At 40.4% G+C, this 19,464-nt stretch overlaps 2 protein-coding genes across 2 annotated transcripts in view; both read right to left on the bottom strand.

The window, feature by feature from the left end:
• The window catches only part of LOC145481093 (activating signal cointegrator 1 complex subunit 3-like), a 249,180-nt gene that overhangs the window by 5,049 nt on the left and 224,667 nt on the right, over nucleotides 1-19,464 (bottom strand). The gene's annotated exons all lie outside the window — the stretch shown is intronic.
• On the bottom strand, nucleotides 2,069-3,793 carry LOC145482300 (pro-neuregulin-4, membrane-bound isoform-like). The gene is made up of 3 exons (XM_081460960.1): nucleotides 3,528-3,793; nucleotides 2,801-2,860; nucleotides 2,069-2,217 (listed from the first exon to the last, which is right to left on the bottom strand). Exons 1-3 carry the CDS (start codon nucleotides 3,592-3,594, stop codon nucleotides 2,069-2,071), a joined length of 276 nt encoding a protein of 91 aa, XP_081317086.1. The 5' UTR covers nucleotides 3,595-3,793.

Below are 19,464 nucleotides of genomic sequence, written 5' to 3'. Positions count from 1 at the left end.
TGTTCAAGAGCTGCCACATTTGTTGATCAAGAAATGTTGAACCGTGTGTCCCACAATTTGCACCCCTGGATGCAGTGTCTCTGATTTATAAAAGCCGTTTTTTGGGATGCCACATAGTGCTCCCCCTGCTGAAATACTTGCTCCCGAAATCATGAATTCTCGTGGGCATTTCTTGGTGTATAGTAAACAGGTAACTGTCGCACTTATGTCCAGAGGTGCACGTAATTAGATTCACGAAGACATGATGGCATGCGGGACCTATTGACTTTACACACCAGTAAGGTGCGCAACAGCCGTTAATCCGAGCCACGACTAGAGCCTCTTTACAATGAACGATTTCAGCTAAGGTCAGCAGTCACAAGTCCGTCAGAGACAAGAACAAGCGATTAACGGCTTTCATCTCAACTAGACGCTCTTAGAGCGTTTACTCGGGCTTCGTACCACAGTATCAAATCGTACTTTACGAAAACGCGTATTGGACACAGTGAAAGCAAATTAAAGTATCAGGATATTATATCACAAGAGTTCCGCTTAGATATTTACCATTCAAGTTGGTTCGTTGAGTATCCTCCTCATCCTATCGCAAGTTGTGAGTTTAAACCATTTTGGTTCAAGAATGAAGCACAGCTGTCTACGCATTGATGGAGAAGTTGTTTGGAAAGAATTTTGGAGGTCTTCTTACAACTTATGGCGATTATTTTGTACATGCTAGTAGAAATTGTGCGGAGTTTGTTTACTGATCGTGGCGATCCGAGTAAATTGTATAGCATAACATCTTTGCCGTGTTGAGATCTTAAACCCTTTTCAAGAGTCATATCTCCTTTGGAGAGCGAATAATCCCTTTCGAGAGAGCCAAAACGAATCACGATAAACTCCTTCGCGAAAACAACAGTCCTGTGACTAGGCTCAAATTGCATTGTACATAATTTGCATAAACTTTCAAGTTGTGTATTTTGCGGATAACTTCCAAGAATTTGCGACCCTTAAGGCAGTTTATGAAGAAATATTCAAGCTACATATTTTTATTGAATCAAGACAGGCGTATTTTTAAAAAGGACTCTCATTTATGAGGGAAGATGCAGCATTCTGTTTTGCTATTTATTTTGGTTTGAATTCATGCTCGTCTAGTTCATGTCACGCAGCATGATTTTCTTTTGCAGTCAGACACAGTTTTCTAAAAGAATTGGCGATTGCTAAGACTGCTAAATATATTTGAACTACTAGTGAAATAACTGGCTAAACTATCGTCAATGCAGATTTTCCTTAGGACTTGGCAAGAACATTGGTTCGTCAATAATCCCGCACGATTCCCCGCACAATATGCCTCCAAATTCACAAGTTATTTTTTTCCTGCACCCCACTAGAAAGCCAAGTTACCGAAAGTCCTATCTTTACAACTTTGGAGATCGACATATTTTGCGCGGTGCAAGAAACAAGTCGCATGTTTTTAATGAGCTACGAGTCCAAAAACGTTTTCGTATTTAGCTCGTTTTATTGGAATATGATTTCTTTTGCTGCTGCAATGTTCTAAATAATAACAGCAGTTGCCACATACCGTCATTGACTGCCTATTTTTTGCCATTGTTTTCGTAGATTGAACTCAGACCGCAATCGGCTCAGTTGTTATCTCACGAGAACGTTTCGAGCGTGAACTTTGCTTACCTGGCTGGCTTTCAAACAATATTATTCGTGGACCGACCCTTTCTGAAAACGATCGACATCTTTGTATGTGAGATGAACGTATAAGGCGCGATTCTTGCCAAAACTTTCTTCGCAAAACACCGCATTCTGTCACGAAGAGCGAGCAATGTCGCGTTTCTCGTCCCCAGTTTCCATGGTCTACGCATGCAACGCCTAGACCATGACCCCCTCTTTGGCGACCAAAACGCTAGCATTTTATGACTCGGGCTTTCCTACGGAAGCCCGAGTAATAGCCCATTTATGACGCTTGCGCGCATTTTACGATTTGATAGAGATTTCAAGCTGATACGTCGTTACACAGTTTTCTCTTTATCACTTAGAGTACACTTTATTAACATCTTTTTTTCAATTGGCGATTACGACCTTGTTACATGTCGGGGAGTGCAACATATTCACAACGAGTACCGACGTATTTCCTTGTACATTGGCAAAGGGGACCAGTGCCCAGGTCAGGAAGACGGAAACAAGTTCCACCATTTAAACAGTAATGGTCCCTTTGGCGTTGAGTTTCGCATTCTGAAAAAAAAAAAAAGGAAACAAAAAACAAAACAATTAAGAAAGATAAGAAACTCGACAGAGAAAATGGAAACAAACTGATCGTAAGTTACGGAAATCAAATAATTAAGGCGAATTTGAAACCGAGTATAGTCAGATAAACAAAATATAACCAGGCAGTGCACCGCTTATTAGATGACAGTTTTCAATCCAAATTAAAGTTAAGCCATTAGAAAAGAAAACCTTAAAGATTTACTCTAAAATAACCCGCTTTCTTGTTAGACGCCGCTTATGATAGTCATCAACGGGTAATCATTTGTACGGTCAGTAGGTGTTTCAATTTTCACACCTGAATCATAAATGACCCTGGTTACTTCCTTCCATCACAATTTCAACATCCATATTTTTTTGTTCTGTAACCTCCCTTGACCATCTGTTTTGTGAATCCCAGTCGTTCCCGGCTCTTCACTCTTGATTACACATCTGGATAGTTTATACAACTCAATTTTGTGGAACAACGATGCATATGTATCTCATGAACTGTTACAGCATGTTATAGAATAGTAAACAACAGTCAATTGTAGGGCAACAAAGGTTATATTACCGGCTTTATGACTTGGAGCCTGCTGGTCCGCGGAGACATTTTTCCCCTTGCTCGAGTCACCTGAACATAAAAGAACTCAGTTAAATGACCTTGCTCTCCGTGAGTTCTCGTAGCTCAGTGGATAGAGCGCCCGCCCGGTGTTCGGGAGGTCATGGGTTTGATTCCTGTCGGGGACTCAGAATTTTTCATTGTCCCACGCTCGTGTCATGTTGATTAATTCACCTTCACATTTCATTACCGAGCTTAAAATTCACCATCTTTATTAACTTATCACTACTCACGATGAATTCGATAGCGTTGATCCTAGCAGTATGCAGGACACCTATCATATAAGAACTCAGTTAAATGACCTTGCTCTCCATGAGTTCTCGTAGCTCAGTGGATAGAGCGCCCGCCCGGTGTTCGGGAGGTCATGGGTTCGATTCCTGTGGGGGACTCAGAATTTTTCTTTGTCCCACGCTCGTGTCATGTCGATTAATTCACCTTCACAAGAAAATTATAGTTTTCTCGTTATTGTCTAAATTGTAAAAGCTTAATCTTTCACTGAATTACCTGAAAGAAGAGCTAAACTTTCCTACCGACATGGAAAAATATATTGTAATCGCTAAGTTTTATTTATTTTTTTTTAATCTTATTGATCGATTCAGACTGAGACTTGTTCTATAAAACGTTTTCGTTTTTAGTGATAACCTAAGTGTCACTGTAGACAAAATTTTGTGCAACCTACCTTTACCCTTTTCTTCAACTGCGTACACAATTCCAACGAGGAGAAACAAAATAAGAGCAGGCTTCATGTTTGAACAGATGTGTTGCAGATTCAAAAAGTTAAGGAATGACCAATTTCTTAGGGTTACTCTGATTTCACCGAAATTTAATCGTTATTACGTCATGGCGCGAAGCGTGGCAGGAACGCCTTAATTTCTAGCTGACCAATAGAAACTTTGTAGGTATATTGGTCAGGCCTTCTTTGCATGTAGTACCAGCTAGAGTTATTTATTTATTTATTCAATCCGTAAAAAAAAAACTATCAGTGTGTAAGAGTGCATAGTAATTACCTCGGTTGTAGGATCCCAAGTTTAGTTTCTACAGATGGCAATGACTATATATGGTTGTCGTCAAATTTGCAATAGTGGTGTAATGCGCATGCGTAACTCGGAATTAGACCGGGCAAGACGGGGCAAATGAATTAAAGTAGTCTCCGCGTGGAGGCGAAGGCTACGAAAGCGGCAAATTGTGCTTGTTCGGTGTGTAAAGAGCTTTTGACGTCGCAAATGTGGGGAAGGAATTGGAGCCTATTTGACAACATGGCGAGCAATTCGCTAAGCAGCTAAAGGAGCACTGAATTCGATTTAGAGGAAAACAACGTGGCGAAGAATACGCTAAACGGCTGAAAAAATACACTGTCACTCTGTTTTTAGTAACACACTGAAAAACAAAATGGCACATTCAGCGGTTGAAGGCAGCCGCAAAATACTCACGAAAATTTCTTTAAATACCTATTTCAAAGCACAGACGTCTTTTTATACCTTTTTTCGACAACTGATGACCAGGATAGCGTTGTGTGCAAACTTCAAAACGCTGGGCCAACGTTTTCAAGTTTTCGTGTAGTAAAACTCACATAAAATTGATAATAACTTTTCTGGGCGAATATTTTTGATCTACATTCGATTGAATTCGTGAAAAAAGTTCATCAGAAACGATTTGAATGAAACCAAGTGATTAAAGGTGAAAGTTATTGCATTTTGACCAGAAATCGCATAAGCCCCGTTACAGTGCCCTTGAAGGAACATCAAATTTGATTTAGCGGAAAACAACGTGGCGTAGAATTTGCTAAACCGTGAACGGACACGAAATTCGACTTAGAGGAACTCAATATTGGCTGTTAAAGAAGTGAATAGTTGGTAGCAAAGTAGCAAAGATACCTATAGTAGGAATTACTGGTAAGTAATTTTCTCTGAGTTGTCAAGGCCTGGCCAAATGGAGACACAAATGTGTACGCAAGTGGGCAGGTGTTTCATCGTCTCGGCGTGTCTTCTGGAAAAATTCGCGTACCGGTGCCCATACTTCATTCATTATGCATACAGTACTAATTAATTATGTATTTCGCGCTCTCGTTTTTTGTTTCGTTTCCTCAGAAACGAGCCCTATCCATTTTGATTTCAGGGTGAACTATTTACACAGTGGCTCAGTTGGTTGAGCATCGGGCTGCCATGCGGGAGGTCGTAAGTTCGACTTCGGCCGGACCAACACTCAGGGTCTTGAAAAAAGGCGGCAGGGTGGCTGTGGGAACACCGGATTGCTGGTGGAGCACTTCCGTCTTTTCTTTACTGATGGTCAAGCCCCACTGCTTAGAAGCGCTGTTGAGACGGTTTATGAGAATCTGGACGGACTCGCGGCTGTTTTGTTTCTCCCAAAGCCAGCATCATTGCGTACAGGAGCTTGCTGATTGTTGTAGTTTTGGCCAGTGCGTAGGCGCCTGGGGTTGAAGAGGTCGCTATTTGCTCGGTGTCTGATGCCGATGTCATCATCAGGTGGTAGGCTCTTGGTAGCATGGCGCACAACAAAGGCGAAAACAGGAGAAATAGTGATGAAGCTAGGATGTATCCTTTGCGCAGATCAGATGAGACTTCGAAGTTATCATTTGTTTCTCCTCCTACCGCGAGTCAGACAGTTGCTTTAATCCCTTCGTGGAGGCTGTGGATGATATTAGCTACCTTGGGAGAAACTGTTCGTGACAGGTTAAGTGCTCTTTCCCCCAGTTCAACTAAAGAATTAATAATTACTTTTCAAACTCTCACGGCACTGGTTGATAAGTACTCTTTCGTCCAGAGTTTCAATAGACGAAACCAAAGGAATGTGACAGACCAAGTGACCCACACTACAGTATTTTATTTTTTGTCCTGCCCTGACCATTGCCGAAGCGAAACAAAAATTTCCCCAAGCGTAATGAATATATATACATCGATAAGTTTTACTAACGTGAGGAGTAAAAATGTATATTTTGCCATGTATATTACCATGTGTATTTTGCCTCCATCACACAACTGGACGAACACAACGCTGATATTAGGGCGCGTTTGCCAGCCAAACCACCGTGCCATTTATCCTACTTTCGAATACATACAAAGGTTGAACTTTGAATTATTCTTTTAAGTAAACTAAGACATCCTAGAACGACACGAAAACCTCTTTCAAATCAGTAGGTGGAAAAAGCGGGTAACGTGTGTCCTCGACCAAGGCAATGGTGCTAGCCTCGAGGCCTTAGGGTATCCTATTTAAACCACTAAATGAAAATATACAATGGTTACTTTTAGAAGTATCTCACCACAGTAAGTGTTACAAATCATAGTACCCTAGCGACAAACGTAACGATACAAAGACTAAAGGCAACAACGTGGCGCTGCGAAGGCTATTTTTCTTTCGTAAACGGTCGATGTCATTTTGACGTACGTCGATTTCACTCTTAGTAACAATGCCTTTCGTCATAAGTTAGATCTAAAGTGGTTGAAATTGCAACTAAATCAGCTAAAATTAAGCTCAGATTGAGAAATTAAGCTTAAAAAATGATGAGAGACTTTAGGGTTAGCATGAAGGGTGAAGTTAGGGTTAGGGTAAACCTCTAGATAACCTGGTACACTACAGCATTTAGTTAACGCGTTATGATTCTAAGCCCTACAAGTAATGGCTAGCGTGGCAGATTACGTGACACTTATTTTACGTCACCGGGTTGCAGTGCATGCTGAAAAATAAAAGAGAGTAGAACATGTGCTTGTAGAAATGGCTACCGATGAACTGTATGTATGGTGTAGGGAGTGAGGGGAGGGGGGGGGGAGGGGGAGGGGTAGCATGTAAATTTCTATCTAAGAAGCAGAGGGGCGGTATCTAGTTTTCTACGAGTAAACTGACCAAAAGAATTTCAAACACCACTTATGTCTCACTAACAATAATCACGTTCTTTTTGTGACAGTTTTGATATGAACAAAACACTAAGAAATCATCAAATCGAATACGATTGCTTGCTAAAAAAAAGGTGTTCAGTCGCTCTTAGCCGCTTATGAAGGGTATCTAAGATTAGATAATTTGAAGACCAGATGTTAATTGAATAAACTCGTCATGGTATCGAAAAAAGAAACAAATATGTAACTGGGTTCGTGTAAATACAGCGCAAAATAAACCACATTCCCTAAGAACGAGGTTGTCAGAGGAAATAATATTCTTCTTTATGGGATTAAACAAATAAAAGAGGTTTGAAGTTTTTCAAAGTTGTTGACTCAAGTGATCTGTTTATGGCTCCATCGTTGATATAATTCACTTGTAGTTAAGAACGGAATGGGTGGAGCTCATCGTCAGAAAACAGTCTGTGGAAACACTTTGCGCGCTGAACAGATTGCAGCGGCTTTGTTTTCCTCAAATTCAAGATTCCACTATCATTATTAACTGGTGAAAAACATCAGATATATAGTCATGGAATGTACGGCCTAACCTAAAGTGTCAGTTTAAGTTTAAAACTAGCTAGTGGTAGCTAAGTGCACGGACTATTATAAACATTCAACAAATAGATCTGTTCCCATACACAAAATTCGCACTTGCCCTCGAGAAAGAGAAGAAACACACCGTATCTTTCCAATTTCTTGTTGCTGACCTAAAGGATTGCTGCTCCTGGGAATAAGTTTGGGTAGTAATAATATCACAGCGGTCAAATTGTTGGTGATCTTTGATTTGCATTTTATGAAAACATTACTGTTTTCTTTGAATACGGTAGATATGTGGATTGTGCTTAAGGGTCTACCACCAAATTCAGTATTTTAAGTGAACTGACAGCTTTTCACCTGCATCATTTCTCGCTTCTCTAAATTCTTGTAAATGATACCTTGCTCTTGATTTAAATATAAGAAAACGATCCCTACCTAATCACCAGCTCATGAAAGAAATAAGGTTTGAAATTTGTCTCCCATTTCTCAACGATATGAAAACGCAATTTTTCTTCTCATCTTTTAGAGAATAAGGCATTGGACTGAAAAACAGTCTGTGTTTTGGCGCGACTTCGTAGTTGGGAGTGTAGGCTCGTTGTTAAAACGCGGTGGTTCAAAAAAGATCTGGAACGAGCGTGAAAATGAGACAAAAAAGAGACTGTTTTGAGATATGAGATAGGTTGATCTGCTTGAATCCGATTCATCTGCGGCCACCAGATTCAGATATGAACTGTATTCTCGCTTCACACCATCGCGCCTCCTCTGTCATTCCATGTGTCTGCGATTTGCCATATTCAATTTCAGTGAAAAGTTACAAAACATGTTCGAAATGGGATTTAAAAAATATGAAGTGATCGTAGAAAAATCACTCGCGGAGAAAAACTATTTGGAAATAAAAAATTTACAGACAGATTTTTATTGATTGTATGTCAAGCTAGCTACTGTTCAAATTTGAGGGGAAACGAACAAATTTTCTTTAACTTGTAGCTTTCAATAGGGACCCAAAACATGACTCTGATACTCACATTTAGAGGTCCTGAAATATTCGACAATTCATTTTCTATAAAAATTTGTGGTTCTATGAGCTTTAATTTGATATAAGGGTTTAGGTATCTACAGCTTAAACCGGTCGCACTACATCGCTTGGACGCGAGACACCTCTGAAGTTGCTCTAAAGGTATATGGTATCCTTAACTATTTGGGAGAATTTCACTCTGAGCAACTCTTAACTACCGTAACAGACCAATTGTAATTTTGGATGGCAAAATTTTTGGTGTTTTTTTATTTAAATAAACATACTTTGTAAATTAGGTATAAAAATCCTCTCGGCGAACCTAATAAACCTTGTTGTATTGTATTTAAAACAGCTTTTCTTCCCGGCGTAAATATTACACTACAAATGATATTTGAGAATTCTCTCAAAATTGCACGAGCCTTTAGGCTCGTGCAATTCGAAAGAATTTTCAAATATCACGAGTAATATAAATTCTTAATTGCTCGAGCCTTCATACGATCACTCCTTTATTATGCGACTAGGAAAATCAGGAAAGCACGCGTATTAGTAAAGTGCAAATTAAAAATTAACGATAAATTGGCCTGCTCTCAGGCAATCACAATGAAGTAATCAGTTATAATATATAGATTTAGCCATGCCTGAAGGCAGAGCTCCTGGGCGGGGTTGTTCAAAGCCCGATTAAACTAATACGGGATAAGCGATAATTTTGATTGTTTTGTAACTTTACGGTGAGGTTCTCCGTTCCTGTTGTTTGGCCTTCTGCTTTGAGTTTGAATAATCTCAAGGTCCTCAAAATCAAAAAACAAAAGCAGTGAAAAACATTTGTATTCAAGAAAAATTACATTTCGGTTAACTTTTGTAATCCTGGGGCCCGTTTCTCGAAAGCGCCGAAACCTTGTGGGGCCTGTAAAGCCATAGCAAAATCTCGAACATTACGATTACAGAGCAGCTGTTTTAGTTACATATTCTTAATATGTACAAGGGTTCCCTTCATACAAGAAGTTTCAGGCGTATACACTTCACCGTTTTTAGATAGAGATGAACTAGAAATGGCTTTACGGACCCGAAAAGTTTCCGGGGCTTTCGAGAAACGGGCCCCTGGGGCGACTTCAAAACAACCCGGCCAACAACCTGACATGAGCCCTCGATCCAATCGAAAACCAGCATTTGGTCACCGGTCAACTTAAAAAAACACGTGACCTCGATGAGCTCTAAACTTGAGCCCGCGATATGGTCGTGTGATACTGGTCAGCGGATACCTTGATTTGATAGGTGTCAATTGACCATAACAGGGATGTCCAATATCAAAGAGGGACGAACCGAGCGTGCATGTCTCTGTCAACCTATTAGCTGGAGTATGGTCGCCATCTTGCCGACTCCGTCGTCGTCGTTGTCGTCGTGCGTACGCGCCCACGAGCAAGACCGCTAGCGCTTATAACCATGAGAAAATCAATTCATAGGTTTCCTTTCCTTTCCTATATGGGTATGGAGCTCCGCTTGGCAGCCCTTCGGGCCGCCGGAGCTCCGCTATAATAAGAAAAGTAATTTAATCGTGCCAGTTAATGACAAGACCAAATTTGTACTGATACGATGTCGTTTTGTTTGGATAGAAAAAGAGTACCGGAAGAGTACCTGTCGTCTCCATGGTTACAGTGACGTCAGCAAGTATGTTCTTAACCTTGGATCTCAGTCACAGTTCTCGGTCGCATAATGGCACTTCTGAAGCCATTATTGGCCTTTCTAGCAATTCTCTTGACGGTTCTCTTCTTTGCAACTCTAACAGAGCAGCAAATAGTTCGAGATTTTGCAAACGGCCTACGCTACGCTAATTTTGGCAAACACGACAAAAGAAAGCTCAACGTCGGGCAGTTGGAGAATACAACCGCCCAGTCTTTTTCCCAATGTTGTGCGAAATGCTTGCCAAGCAAGAGCTGCTTTTCTGTGAATTGTGGCGGAATTGGACGAAACGAGTGCCAACTTCTCTCAGCTGACAAGGTCCAATCTTCGGACCAAATGACGATTGACAAACATTTCAGCATTTCTCAGTGGTGGTAAGCGCGATTTTTGTTCAAGGTTCACTCTAGCTCTATCTGAAAACTTTCACTGGTACAAAACTGAGTCTAACGTTAGTCGTTCAGTTCAAATTTATGCTGGTTGAAATATAAGTTTCAAAAGAAATTTTTGGATAAAATTAAAGCGCCACTTTCTTGCATTAGAAATATCGTGATAGTTGCCATTTAGCGGTACAGAGTTTTTGATTTCATATCCGAAGTATCAGGTTGAAAAGGCCAAGGGAAAGATTTAACAAAAAGCTGAAGGAGAAAAAAAACCATTCTACTGAAATTAAGATGAAATTCGATAGGAAATCGAGCAATTTCAGTTTTTAGCGGGCAAAAACCTTATAACAGAAAGTATACAGTTACAGAAAGTATTACATCTCGATCTTTTTGCATTTTCTGATAGTTGCCTAAAATAACACAAAAAAACAATTTCCCACGGCAGTTCCTGCAGAAAATCAGTTTCATAGTTTAGAGAAATTGTGCGAACACAGGTCAAATTTCATCATCATTTTTTTTGTCACCAGTACTTTCAAGTGTTTCATATAAAATTCAGCATTTGTTTTCGACATTTGGTGTTGTTAGAAATGATTTCTTTCGAGAAGATATTTAAAACAGTCGATCAGAAGTTTGCAATACGATGTAAATAATCTTGGAACATAAGTTTTGTCCACTCGTTACTCGAGCTTCTGGTGGATTCCTTCTTAATTATTTCAGTAGAGCTAGCTGAGGATCACGTAGACATCATGTGGCGAAATAATCGATACGCTACAGAACTGCAATAAACAACTCTGTAATCATCCTCTACATAGCAATTCAATAAGTGTAATAACTTTTTTGATGGGAATTTCGACAGCCGGTAAAACAGAAAACCTTTTGTAAATGACACTAAAACAAAGGTTTGTTTCAATTATCAAGCTGAGGTAGAACGCTTATCAGAATGCACCTGTAGTGCTTGGGTTTGTTTTTCTTTGATGAAGCTTGTTTCTTCGTTCAACAAACTGCTATGTTTAAAGTTATGCTTATACCTTGGTATATATTTTCTGTAAGCTGTTATTTGTTACTTACTTATCACTTCAATCCCTAAATTAAGATTGAGTCATGTATAACAACGACAACAACATCATTACCTTCGGGTGTTTCTCATTGTGCCGAAAGTTCTGGAAATTGAGATGAAAGTCAAATGGTAGAAGATTTCTGGTAAAAAATGCCACTTTGAAGGAGGTCCAGTAGGCCTGAAATTAGTCGTTCCATTTTGACAAAATCAGTTTGTTGCCCTGCTTCAGTAGATTTTCACTCATAGGGGGGATTAACTCATTAAGGAAAGGAATTGAAAATGGTAAGAGCCATTCCTCTCAGTTGGATCAGAAATACAGCAGTTGATCAGACAGGTCAATCTGATTAAAAGGGTTAATGCCCTTTATGTCCACTCAGTAATTTTCTCTGCTTTGCACTGTGTTAACTAGTTGCCATCCTTCTTTGCTAGGGAGAGAATGAAAAGGAGAAATTCTCTGATACAACCACAGTAACACCAGCGTCTACTGAAACAATCCCGTCACAGGCTGCAATGACAGATTCTATTTCTATGGCTAGTCCACAGATGGGAGCTTGCCCTATGGGCGTACCTCCACAGTACTATGCCTCCTAATAGTAGACATACCATTGCTATGCAACAGGATACCCAATGTACAGCATGATGAATGCAAATCCTTTAGCGGCACAAGCTCATCAAAATACTGCACCACCTAGCCTTCTACTACTACTTCTACCGTTTACCAGCCAATTAGAATGTAGTGCAGCTAGTACTGTGCGTCAAAGGACTGCTGTCAATCATTCTACTGTGGAACAAAATACTCCTTTGCCCGCAGGAAAAAAGTGCGCAAAAGTGGTGCAGAAGGTGGATCACTTCAAAGGGAGTGTTAGGAAAAAGTGGCGATCAAGTGGTGAAGCGGCCCTGACATCGTGGTTGGGGGTTTAGGGGAGAACCATTCAGCCTGAAAATGGATGGAGCATGAGGTCGAAAAGCGGAAAAGTGGAAAAGTGGTAAGAGAAGGAATAGGGCATGGAAAAGAGGTGGTAAGAGGGGATCAGGAAGATGGTTTTTAGAGGGGATTTGGAATAGTTCGGTTATTTTTTTAATAAAGTGGAAGGGGGGTTGGGCCGGGGGGAGGAGGGCTTGTGTGGTGAGGTTGAGTGGGAAGAGATGGTTGACTTGCACTCTGGCGGTGAATCGTTGAGGGGGGCCTGGAAAAGTGGAAAATGGCTGACGTCATGGGTAAGGAGGAGATAGCCCATCCACCTCCTCCCCCTCCCACTCCCTGGGTGGGCTGACGTCATTGCGAGGGGGATAGCCCCTCCTCCTCTCTGGCATTCATAATTCAAGATGGCGTACGTGACTCATAAACAATTTTTTTAATTTTTTTTTACAAATCCTTAGTTTTATAAAGCGGGACGTGTGTCACCCTTAGTGGGAAGACGCCCATGATTGAAGTCACCCCTTGAACTGCATGTTTTCTAAACCATATCCCCTCAAGACATTTCATGGTTGGAATTGTCCGAAATCTGCAGATTCACCCTTCTGCTTCTTCCTAGTTGAGTTCCTCATAGCTGTACGGATAGGAGTGTTTGAGCAAACGAAGGTGGTGATAGATTCGTGCCTAATCATAATAATAATAAGCGTTTACAGCTGAAACACTGTTGGAAATTTTACTCCGTCCTTAGCATGTTGACAGTCTGTCAAGCACTGTATCATTTTCTGGATTTTGAGGGGTAGATTATCCCAGTGACTGAGTATCTGCAAAGGCAATAAGAGTGTTTTAGTTCCCTAGGACGGTTGTTAAATATTCATGACAAAACAATAATAGTCACATCACCAGTCTCTTTCTCGTGACGAATGACCTGACGTGAAAGGGTTAATCTCTTTTAGAGTCCATGCTGGGAAGTTTGAATTTGGCCCACTACACGACGCCTTATGTACTCTTGGCTCTAGAAAAAAGACGATACCCCATTCCCCTCCTCCTCTCTGAGCACTGAGGTCATGGAAAAAGGTAAAGGTAAAGGTAAAGGTAAAATCTTTATTTACACACGGTATTTCCTTCAGGACTATACAATATTTAATTTAAATAAATCTAACTACCTAACTAATTTAATATTGTAAATAACTACTAGAATAAGAGAAATGATAAAAACCTGCTTTACAAGGAAGCCGTGTATAAAAACAAAATAAAATTTATATAAGACCACTGTCAAAATCATAGTTCTTCAACTTAGATTTAAATTGATTAAGGGAGAGCGATTGTCTAATATTCAAGGGCAGACTATTCCATAGTACAACTCGGCTGTAAGAAAGACTTCTTTTACAGTAATTAGTGTGGGGCTGTGGGATAGCAAGCGTACCATCACTATCTCTTAGCTTATAAGTCAAAGTATCGGAACGGAAGACAAAGCGTGAACAAAGATATTCCGGAACCATATTATTTACAATCTTGTACATCATTATTGATTTATTAACAAGGCGTTGACGGTCCAGTTTAACCCAGTTGACCATCCTCAACAATTCATCAGTATTACGATCGTAATTTGAAAAAGTTATGACGCGTGCTGCCCGATTTTGTAGTTTTTGTAACTTTTGAGAAAGACTTTTAGAACAGGATCCCCACACCGAACTGCAGTAATCGAGATGAGGTTGGACTAATGAATTGTAAACGGAAAGTAAAGTCTTATATGGGACCGAATACCTAATACGTTTAATGGCGCTAATGCCAGAAGCAATCTTTTTGGAAAGCTCATTGATATGACACTCCCAAGCCATCAATGTGTACACCTAAGGATTTAACAGTCGAGACTCGTTTTATCGGAAACTGGTTGATATTAGCAGTAGGATTCACTGTAAAATTTGAAAGCCTTTGCTTGGAACCAATCAGAAGGAATTCTGTCTTTGTCATATTTAAAGTTAGTTTGTTGGCTGCAAGCCACACACGAATTCTCTCCAAATCAAGATTAATACAACTATTTATTTCATCAACGTCACTACCAGCAAAAGTAATACTAGTGTCATCGGCGTACATCCTTGGTTGGGAATGCTGGAGGCAATTAGGCAAATCATTTATATACAATAGAAATAAAAGGGGCCCAAGAATCGTTCCCTGTGGAACACCACAGCGAAGGAACATTTTGGACGATTTATTCCCGTTTACAAGACACGTTTGGGTTCGGTTTTTTAAATAAGAGCAGAACCACTGGTTTGTGGAACCCTGAATACCATAAGCTTGTAATTTTGAGAGAAGAATAGAGTGATCCACAGTATCAAAAGCCTTCTTAAGATCTAAAAATACAACGGCATTAATAAAGCCACGATCGATGTTTAAAGACCAATTATCAGTCGCTTCAATCAATGCAGTAACTGTAGAATGAAGCGAGCGAAAACCGGATTGGTGTCTACTGAGAAGATTATTTTCATTTAGGTAATGATACAACTGATCATAAATAATTCGCTCGAAAACCTCTGCCACAACCAGGATAATCGAGATCGGTCGATAATTAGAAGGATCAGTCCTACTTCCTGCTTTCTTAAAAAGAGGCGTGAATCTTGCATTTTTCCATTCATCAGGAAAAATACCAGTATCGATCGATTGGTTGAATATCAGAGCGAGTGACCAGGAGATTAAATCCGGACATTCTTTTAGAAGTCTTGCTGACACAGAATCGAGACCTGTAGCCTTTCTCTTGCATAATTTATTCAGGTGGGACAAAACGTGCGATTGAGTCACACGCTGGAAACTAAAACAATTGCTGGTTTGGTAAATATATTGATCGAAAGAGGTGCCGACTTCCTTTATATCCCTGGACAGTTCGGGACCGATTTCTGCGAAAAATTTATTAAAACCCTGTGCGATTTCGGTCGAATTCGTTATTCTCGTTCCATTGAGCTCAAGCTCGTTAATTGCAGCTTTATCCGATTTGCGGCGTGTCACCTCATTGATAGTTTCCCATGTCTTGCGCGAATTTCCATTGTAAGCTTCAAAAGTTTCATAATAATAGGACTTTTTTACATTCTTGATCTCATTGTTCACTTCATTACGCAACTTCTTAAAATTATTCCAATCACTTGGATCGCCCGTCCGCAAAGCCTTAATTTTAAGACGTTCTCTCCGATACATCAAATTCTTAAGCTCAGGAGTAATCCATGGACTTTTAGAAGCACGAACGTATTTAGTGTGGAGTGGAGCATGCAGATCACACACTACTAAGAACAAAGTTTTCCATTTCGACCACATTTCATTGGGGTTATCCATTCCCATGAGATCAGCCCACGGTTGAGCCAAGATGTCCGACCGAAACCTATAACGATCGAAATTTTTAAATTGCCTATACGAAACAGTACTATTTCCCTTGACGGCGGATGGCAATGAAATTTTACGAAAAACATAAATCAAACTATGGTCACTGATTCCGACATGAGATACTCCAGAGCAAGATACATTGTCCGGGTGACTAGTGAAAATAACATCAATTAAAGTGCTACTCACAGGCGTTACTCTTGTCGGTTCATTAATAAGTTGTTTTAGATTGTAAATATCAGTAATGTTTAGTAACGCCTGGGTATTTACATTATTCAGAGATGATGAGAGCATATTACAATTAAGATCGCCCATAAGGTAATACTCTTTCCCTTCAGCATCCAGCTTTCCAACAAAGGATTCAAAATCAGAAAATAATTCAAAAGGTGAATTGGGAGGTCTATACCATGTAGCAACAATAAAAGACTTGCTTCTTGGTTTGCTAATTTCGATAGTAAGGCTTTCAAGTTGGTCAAATACGAGGTCCTTGCGAACATTATAATTAATATTAGAACGAACATAAAAGCAAACCCCACCTCCATTTCTGCCGTTTAGCGGTCGGTCGCGGCCAACGATATCGTAACCATCAATACTGACCTCATTATCGGCGATAATGTCATGTAATCGAGTTTCATTGACTGCTAGCAAATCGAGGCGTTTACTATGAAAAATGATGCGAAGCTCGTCGATATGTCTCGGGAGACTAGTGATGTTTAAGCAGGCCATTTTAAAGCCACGTTTGCTAGGAATCAATGTTTGAATATTAAAGGAAAATATATTAGGAGGGACAGAATGGACGTGAGAAGAGGGGCTTGAAGGAGAAGCGGTTTACGATTCTGTTGACCTCATTGATTTTGCAGTCGAGATTGTCGTCTGCTCTCAAAATTAAAGACGAAATTGTTATGTTGCAGTCTGGAGAGTGGTTTTGAATCTTCAATCCGAGGTTAACAATCCCTTCAGCAATTTCTCGAGGTTCAGAGGTCTTAACATCATTCGTACCAACATGGAGAATAACCTCTGTAAGCTTTCTGCGGAGTGAGGGCATCACATAATCGTACATGTCTTCCACTGTCGCCCCCGGGAAGGTCTTCACGTAGGTCGAGTTTTGGTGAGAGAGTAGGTTGGACAGTTTTAAAGGGGGGGATACTCCTTCTGATACGAGAATAAGAGCTATTGCGTCTTTTTTTATATTTACTAGATTTCTAGTGCGGCTTATGCAAGGAAGATTCAGTAACAGAGTTCGTTGATGACATCAATTGAGGCAAGATGCTGCGAATTAATTGAAGTGAAGCTCCCTGGTTCGCGATGTTCATCAAAATCTGCGAACATCATTTCCAGTTCATGGATGAGTATGATGGCATGGATTACGACGCCATGGAACGTGTCCTCGAGTGTGACAGTTATCGAAAAGTATGGTCCATTGTCACTGCCTATAAAGAAACAGATTTTAGAGAACGGATTCAAACGTACCAAGAGTTGGCTCAGAGAGTCGTGGCCAGGGAAAGGAAATACGAATTGACTGGAATCATGGACTATCATTAGGGTTCTGATCAGGAAACCCATGAGCATTGAACCATCACCAAACAATCGTATTCGTTAGTATGGAAGAGACGGAAACTACTTATGTTTTACTTTAATTTTATTGCTTTCTTTATCCAATAAAGGGTATCATTATAAACGTCTCTGTAATAAAGAAAAGGTTCAAACTCTCTTGTGGGGACCATCGTCACTTTTTTCTGTCATGTTCGAAATGTTCACTCAATAAGGTTTCGTAACACTCTCGTACGCCAGTAACTGAGTTCTTGACTTTCTTTTTCTAGTTTCAATTCCAAACTCTTTCGGGTTTCGTCCACATTGGAACACTCTTTACACAGGCAGATTGTGTCACCCGCTTTGGTCTCGTCTTTGTGTCTTTTGCAAGATGATCACAGATCCTCGTACTTAAAAGCTAAATACTCTTGCTTGACCTCCAGGTAAGCTCGATTCCAAAGTTCCGCGCATTGATTAGCGGCTTCTTCTCTTTCGTTGGCTTCTTGCAACAACTTGACCAGATCACTCAAGGTTTCTTTAGGTTTAGCTTTAGGACGTTTGGGGACGGGATCTTAGCCTTGCAGTGGATAACCGTTGACATCTTTGTTGCTTAACATCGACATGCTTGGAAAGCTTACGTTACTGAGCGCTGCTTTCCGCTGTGATATTGTGAAGAATGAAGATGCATGACGGGGACGACTCTTTATATACGTATTTTTCAAATGCGTTCTGCAAAAGTTTACAACTTGAGTCTTTTTTTGGCTTGCATAATCTTCTTAACAATCCTAGGCTTTCGGTCATGGTTTTACTCCCGGGTAACCTGTCGATGGCCTTGATCATTTTCTGATCCGCTTTCCACTTGTCTTGCAAATTCTTGGCCTGACGGTAGTCGATGTCATGTTGCTTGGCGATCTTGTCCAATCGATTGATGCCTGAACCTCCACGCTTCAGTCGTTTTTTCAAATGCGCGCCGGTTCCCATGTACTGATAACCGTGGACAAACAAGTTCGCTATCAATGGTAGCTAATGGTAAGAGAGAGACATGACCAAAACAAAATATGAACTGAAAACACTCACGGAGAGTGTGTGGCTACTGAAACTAAGGTAAAATGGGACCTAAGCTGGTGACACAAGGTTCAACATTGAGCAACATTTATTGCTTAAAAAAATGTTGAACTATGTTCCAGTAACTTGTTGAACGGAACAGAGCTTCGCTCTATTTTCATTCAACTGCGTATAACAACGTTCATAATGTTGAACGGCCTATTTCAGCATTCAACCTTGACCATCGCATGACACACTGTTCAACATTTGTTGTACAAGAGCTGCCACATTTGTTGATCAAGAAATGTTGAACCGTGTGTCCCACAATTTGCACCCCTGGATGCAGTGTCTCTGATTTATAAAAGCCGTTTTTTGGGATGCCACATAGTGCTCCCCCTGCTGAAATACTTGCTCCCGAAATCATGAATTCTCGTGGGCATTTCTTGGTGTATAGTAAACAGGTAACTGTCGCACTTATGTCCAGAGGTGCACGTAATTAGATTCACGAAGACATGATGGCATGCGGGACCTATTGACTTTACACACCAGTAAGGTGCGCAACAGCCGTTAATCCGAGCCACGACTAGAGCCTCTTTACAATGAACGATTTCAGCTAAGGTCAGCAGTCACAAGTCCGTCAGAGACAAGAACAAGCGATTAACGGCCTTCATCTCAACTAGACGCTCTAAGAGCGTTTACTCGGGCTTCGTACCACAGTATCAAATCGTACTTTACGAAAACGCGTATTGGACACAGTGAAAGCAAATTAAAGTATCAGGATATTATATCACAAGAGTTCCGCTTAGATATTTACCGTTCAAGTTGGTTCGTTGAGTATCCTCCTCATCCTATCGCAAGTTGTGAGTTTAAACCATTTTGGTTCAAGAATGAAGCACAGCTGTCTACGCATTGATGGAGAAGTTGTTTGGAAAGAATTTTGGAGGTCTTCTTACAACTTATGGCGATTATTTTGTACATGCTAGTAGAAATTGTGCGGAGTTTGTTTACTGATCGTGGCGATCCGAGTAAATTGTATAGCATAACATCTTTGCCGTGTTGAGATCTTAAACCCTTTTCAAGAGTCATATCTCCTTTGGAGAGCGAATAATCCCTTTCGAGAGAGCCAAAACGAATCACGATAAACTCCTTCGCGAAAACAACAGTCCTGTGACTAGGCTCAAATTGCATTGTACATAATTTGCATAAA

The sequence above is a fragment of the Orbicella franksi genome, chromosome 3, assembly GCF_964199315.1.
Source record: "Orbicella franksi chromosome 3, jaOrbFran1.1, whole genome shotgun sequence".
Classification (NCBI taxonomy): domain Eukaryota; kingdom Metazoa; phylum Cnidaria; class Anthozoa; order Scleractinia; family Merulinidae; genus Orbicella; species Orbicella franksi.
This window is presented reverse-complemented; position numbering and strand designations above follow the sequence as displayed.